Source organism: Chelmon rostratus, chromosome 13 (assembly GCF_017976325.1).
Source record: "Chelmon rostratus isolate fCheRos1 chromosome 13, fCheRos1.pri, whole genome shotgun sequence".
Lineage (NCBI taxonomy): Eukaryota > Metazoa > Chordata > Actinopteri > Chaetodontiformes > Chaetodontidae > Chelmon > Chelmon rostratus.
This window is the reverse complement of record NC_055670.1, coordinates 27,060,961-27,067,565: the sequence shown is the minus strand read 5'-3', so window position 1 is coordinate 27,067,565 and position 6,605 is coordinate 27,060,961. Positions and strand designations below refer to the sequence as shown.

Below are 6,605 nucleotides of genomic sequence, written 5' to 3'. Positions count from 1 at the left end.
GCTTCAGTTCTGTTTAGAAGGTGAAGCTGCTGGTTACAGTTGAAGAAAGGTGAACATGAAACACTGCTGACTGTTGGTCTCCTTGACGACCCTTCATCCACCTCTGTAAGAGGTTTTCCTGCACTGTGATATCGTCACGCTGCTTCTCTGTAAGAGTTCATTCACTGACTGATGCTGCTGTTTGACACCTTCCATAATGGCAACAGTTACCATCGCTGGGTGGAGCGAAGGTGGAGGTGTTTGTCAGAGCCGGATGTGGGAGCTCTGACAGACGCGTTTGATCGGCTGTTTCTGGAGAGGAATTATTAATTCCTTCCCTAAAACCTGTGTTTCCTAAACTGTAGCAGATCTGACGGACATCTAAAGACCTGGTTTCTGTGTGTCCGCAGGGTGCCGACCGTCATGTCAACACAAGCACCAACGTTCACTCAGCCGCTGCAGAGCGTCGTGGCACTGGAGGGTAGTGCCGCCACGTTCGAGGCTCAAGTTAGTGGTAAGAAACCTTTCTGAAGCAGTCGCCACACTCATGATCAGGGCTGGAAAGTGAATAAGTACATTTACTGTAGCACTTTTTCAAGGTACTTGTACTGTACTTGAGTATTTCCATGTTCCTCCACCACATCTCAGAGGGAAATATTGTACTTTCTACATGTATCTGATAACATACCAATACCACCTGAGGCTGTGTAGATGTGATGCACCTGACACATTACTTTACCTGTATACTAGTGACAACTATTCAGCCAATGAGATCCGTTCACTGGTCGATGAAACTGGGTCACTTCCAGCTCAGCCGATCACGTCCGTCCTGCCCGGCGTGTCGCTCTCTGGTTCCTCTGACAGCAGTCAGGTCTGGTTCTTCTGTCCTCTGCAGGTTCTCCAGTTCCTGAGGTGAGCTGGTTCCGTGATGGCCAGGTTCTTTCCGCCGCTGCTCTGCCCGGCGTTCAGATCTCGTTCAGCGACGGCCGCGCTGTTCTGAGGATCCCCGCCGTGACCGCCGCACACAGCGGAAGATTTTCCGTCAGAGCCACCAATGGTGCAGGACAAGCCACGAGCACCGCTGAACTCCTCGTTACAGGTGAGAGCACAGGTAGACTCTGCCAGTACGTCCCCTGAATCCTCGTAAAACCTTCAGTTCCCTTGTGAAGTTCTTTGTTTTGACGTTGAGGTCCTTCTCTGCTGCATCCTGAACCTTGACTGGAGATACTCCAGATGTAAACCAGCTGTAAAACCAGGACAGAGAGAAATGCTGTTAGCGACGAGAGCGAGCGAGCTGACGTTAGCGCTGAGCTCAAAGCACGTCGTTTTGTCGTGATACCGAGTGTTCGTTTGTTTGTGACGCGGCGCCACGCAGTCTTTCATTTCCCTTTTCATTTTCACCTGCATGTCAACAGAAGCAAGAAGGTGATGCTGAGATCTGCTGTCAAACTGCAGTTTGATGTTTGGTCTTTCAAAGTACACATTCATAAAAAGTACTATTGCAGAATATACTGGCTGGTATGTGAGTCCAGACACAATACAACGAAGGTGGCTTCTTATAAGATAAGATAAGATAAGATAAGATAAGATAAAATCAACTTTCTTAATGCCCAGATGGGGACATTTGGAGTTACAGGCAGCATTAGTAGAAATAGGAATAGCAAAGTCATACAGAAACATGCAAATTAAGAAGTTGACTATATATATGTACAATTTATACAGAATATAAAAATATATTGCAAATGGAAAGTACTGAGAAATATAGAAAAAGGGATCATGGATAAGTTCAGTACAGTATTTGCTCTTTGCACAGTGGATAAATATATGTGTGTGTGTGTGTCACAGTGGAAATACAATAAAAATATATAACCAGAGGTGTAGTATTTAAGGATGTAATATTGCTCAGGTGTATAGGTGTATGAGGTAGGAGTATGTTTTACAGTGGAGCAGAGAATAACATTACACAATGCCAATCATATCTTTGCCTCCAGCGGAAACAGCCCCTCCCAGCTTCCTTCAGAGACTGCAGAGCTCCACAGTGAGACAGGGCAGCCAGGTGAGGCTGGACGTCCGAGTCTCAGGTATCCCAACGCCTGTGGTGAAGTTCTACAGAGAGGGAGCCGAGATCCAGAGCTCGGCGGACTTCAGGATCCTCCAGGAGGGAGACCTGTACAGTCTGCTGATCGCCGAGGCCTTCCCAGAGGATTCTGGGACATATTCCGTGACCGCCGCCAACAGCAGCGGACGTGCCACCTCCACCGCTGAGCTGCTGGTTCAGGGTGAGGACCTTTGTGTTCAGTAGTCTGCCTCAGAGTCCAGTTCTTTAGATGATGTCAGCTTCTTCTCACAGCGTCCAGTAGCTTAGCTTAGCTTAATATAGGAAGCAAGGGGAAACTGCTAGCCTAGCTCCATCAAGAGAGAAAACCAAAAACACTTTAAATTTACTGATAATCAGCCTCAATCATCATGACGACTCTCAGCTCTCTGACTAACACTCATTATGTACCGATGTTATTCATGTCTTCATTGATTGAGCTCAGCCCAAACCACAGACACGGGGGCTAATTTGTTCTCGGTTGTTAAGTGGAGATCTCATGTTCATCTCCGTGTTCAGTATGACAAGTTTAGCTCAGCTTAGCACAAAGACTGGAAGCAGGGTGTCTGTTAAACGTGCTGGTGGTCGTTTGATCCACGAGTAAAAGTTTAGACTGGATTAAAAACATGAAGCACCAAGTTGCATTTTCTGGGTGTGGTAAGAAATTAAACTGGCTTTGAAAAGAGCTAGCTTAGCATACAGGAAACAAAGCTGTCAAACTGCTCTGTTCAGTTCTAAGTTCTCAGAGATTTGAGACACTTCAGGCTTCATGAACGTTCTGCTAACATAACGACGGTGAGATGATGCTGCAGTCATTAAAACATCTGTGTTCAGGTGAAGAAGCCGTTCCAGCAAAGAAAACCAAGACAGTGATCTCAACCTCTGAGATTTCTCAGACCCGTCAGACCAGAGTGGAAAAGGTAGGAAAGACTTCAGAAACATCCATCATGTGTCTTAATTTATCTGTATTTATTGTAATTCTGCCTCTGCATTCACCTCATCGTCTCTCCTCCCCCTGTGCTCTGCCCTCAGAGGATGGAGGCCAGCTTCCAGGCCACCGCCATGATGGAGATGCAGGTGGAGGGCGTTGAGCTGACTCAGCAGCTGGCTCACAAGACTCCGCCCAGAGTTCCTCCCAAACCCACGTCCAAGTCCCCGACTCAGCCCTCGCTGGTCGCCAAGGTGACCGGAGGACGCCAACAGTCGCCTTCACCTGTCAGACATGTGAAGGCGCCCACGCCCACACCTGTCAGGTGGGTGGAGCCTGTAGTATTCGTGCACATCATTTGAATACCAGCTGTTTGTCAGAATTTACGGGAGGTTGTAGATGGTTGCAGTCAGAGTGTGATTTTACATCAGTGAGCGGGGGTGACGGTGTTACTGGAGGTTGGCCCCCTACAGGCCTGTAATGTGACCTCCCTCCCCCGTCTCCAGGCCTGTCTCTCCCACTTCAAGACTCTCAGTGTCCCCCATCAGGCCGGTCAAGTCCCCCATCACCGCACGCAAACAGGCAGCTGCCGGCGCCGATGTTCTGCCACCCTGGAAGCAAGCAGGCTACATGGCCGAGGCCAGTTACACCAGCATGACCAGCAGCACCGTCACCCAGCTGGGCCAGGAGCAGCACTGGGAGCAGCAGGTCATCGGGGTCAAAGAGGTGAGGGCGGGCGCACTGGGGGTGGGGGTCCATACTGCCATCTAGTGGTCAGGTAGTCCAGGGAGCAACCTGAGAAACCTGGAGGATGGATGGTGTTGGATCCACTTTTTAGAAATATCATCAAAATCATTAAAAATATTTTCTAAGATACGGGCAAAGATCTCCAAATTTTCGTTTGCCCCAAAAATTTCCCAAATGTTCTGATTTATGGGTGGTGCTATATCTTTAACTTAGCAGACAGGTGGTGCAGTTTGTGCTGAAGAAATAACTCCTCTCTTCACCCCAAACAAACGTCCATCAGTTTTCATCAGTTGTCTGTACATCCAGGAGCTAACAGGAGCTGCTAACAGGAGCTGCTAACAGGAGCCGCTAACAGCGAATTCAGTTTGACTAAATGTAAACAAATACAGACAACAAGCTAACAGCTAACTGACTGAATCTACAGCAGCATAAACAAGACACGAGACAATAAGACAGATAAAATAAAGTTGTGTGAACAATTAAAACTCTGAACACGAACATTAAAAAGGAGGAAAAAGAACAGCGTTAGCAGTCGGATCAGTTCGTAAAAGTTGGAACGTGTAGTGACTCTGTTCAAAGCTGCAGTTCCTCTAATCACCACTAGATGCTGAATCCAAGTGAAGTGAATGAGAAAATCCCCAATTTATCTCTACAGACACAGTGAATAAGATTGTTTCCACATGTTTGGTGCTCACTGGCTCAAAAGTTAGAGTTGATATGTAAGTTTAGAAAGAAAGCGTCCCCCTTTCAGGTGAATAATTTACTCCTGAGTGTGAACGTTGAACTTCTGTTTGGCTTGTCGTCAGAGTGTGAATGAGACGACTTTATATGTGTCATATATGTCCATAAAAACTCTGTCGTGTCTGTTTGTGAATCATCTTCACTCAAACAAAACTGTTTTAAATGAGACTAACTGACATTCAGAGGCGACCGCTGATCATCAGGCCTGTCGTCACGGCGATGACATGGCAAAATAACAAACATCCATACCTGAATCCCGCTCGTCTTTGTCTGGATTCACTCCTGAACCACACTTCGAACCTGAACCCACCTTTTTAACCCAGATGTTGCTTCTCATCATTTTAGGTACATACATGTACGTTAATATTCGATTCTTTATATACAAATACATGCATCCAAGTTGTATTTCATCTTCTGTTCACATTTCTGAGTATAAAATGAAGTTTAAAAGGAGGTTTGCTGAAAAACAAATCAAATTGGCATCAAACAGGAAGAAGGACTGAGCGTTAAATGAAAGTGTTGAAGGTCTTCCTGCTCTCAAACGGCAGTTTACAGTGATAACTCTTCAAACAATGAACCCTGTTTCACAGTTTAGTTTTTCTAACTAAAATTGAACTGAAAACAAGCAGAGTTTGGCAGATTTACCTTGAATTTGCTGCAGCGTTGTGTAATAACTGCTTTTCCCAGGAAGTTCTCCAGCTTCTGTATGAAAATGTCGTCACTGAAATAATCTGATAATAATCTTTTAACCTGAAACCACACCCACCCACACCACAACCTCACTGACTGTTCAGCACTGTTATCAGCAAAAGAAAAGTCCACAATCCTCCGATGCTTCCAATGAGCAGCATGTCGAACGTCAGACCCGCCAAGAACCGTTACCATAAAGTCTGCCTGTGGTGTCCCCCCTCCTGCTGGCTGGGCGGCACTACGCTCTGCATACAATTACATTCCTACAGTTTGTGTTTGAAACAAGCCTTGTGTTTAAAGGGATGGTGAAGTTTGGGTTGACCCAGTGACCCAGAAAACCTTCCTGTAACACTGCTGTTCAGTCTTTTCCATTTCTTCCATCCGTCTCAAATCAACGTGAACGTGTCGAGTCACTTCGACTTTCTCAGTTTGTGCCGCTGTTTCTTCCTATAAGTCTCTGAAAATGTTCACTTTCTCTTTGGTCAGTCCGGAGTTTATCCTTTTGATTTGGTTATCAGCCTCAAACTGTCAAAGTGGACTCAGAATCATCTGGAACGCCAGATGACACCAGTTTTACCCAGAATGCCCGGGGACACGATGAGGCTACGAGCCATGAGGAGTATGGACTCCAGCAGCGATGAGTCGAACACAAGCCCGACAGCTTTCTGTGAAACACGCTAACAGCTGTGGAGACGCCAATGGAGGATCTGAGCAAGGAAGACACGGTGGACGAGGCGTGTTTTAGTCCGTCTGGAAAAATCTTTCCTCTGTCTTCAAGCACGAAGCCTCATCAGCTGTTTCAAAGGGAGAACGTCTCTTGATTCAGGTTTGTCTGTTGAAGAGACCCCTTCGGTCCCCACCCGGTCTTCCAGCAGCCAGAGGAGCTCTTCATCTGTCTCCAATGGACACTTCACATGTCCTCCATCGTCTTTTCTGACCTTTCTCGCTGCCATTTTTTGTAGTTTTTGGTGCCACGAGATCGCCTTTTGACTTTTCTTTTACTTCTGCTCAAGTTGCTTTTTATTGACTTTCTGCTTATTTCAGCGTTTTTCTTGCATGTCGGACAGACGAGTCTTCATCGTCTGTCTTCATCGGACGATGTTTACTCGAATTAGTTTACACGCACACTGAATCCTGTTCATGACGTTTCCAGTACCAAATTCAATTTATGTATTATTTTAACTTCTCAAAACCAGAATCAGAGTTTCAACTTTCTTCACATGAAAACATGTAAACCAGATTCTCTGAAAACTCGACAGTGATCGTGGTGTACGTGTACACGAAGTCACCGAGTGGTGATTTATGAAAATGTTTGGTGTCTTTTACAGAGGCAGGAAGATGTCGAGGCTTAAAATGTTTCATCCGATTAGTGATCGGTCCATTCTGTTCCCTCAGTTTGATTCTCCACGCTCATGAATGACTTGA

The 6,605-nt window shown here is 46.1% G+C and overlaps 1 protein-coding gene across 1 annotated transcript in view; it reads left to right on the top strand.

The window, feature by feature from the left end:
- Nucleotides 1–402: 402 nt before the first annotated feature.
- Nucleotides 403–6,605, top strand: part of ttn.1 (titin, tandem duplicate 1) — a 175,256-nt gene continuing 169,053 nt past the window's right edge. The window contains 6 exon segments of the mRNA XM_041950097.1: nt 403–493; nt 875–1,078; nt 1,971–2,270; nt 2,909–2,994; nt 3,107–3,327; nt 3,509–3,728. Of these exon segments, the coding sequence (XP_041806031.1) occupies nt 403–493; nt 875–1,078; nt 1,971–2,270; nt 2,909–2,994; nt 3,107–3,327; nt 3,509–3,728 (1,122 nt within the window).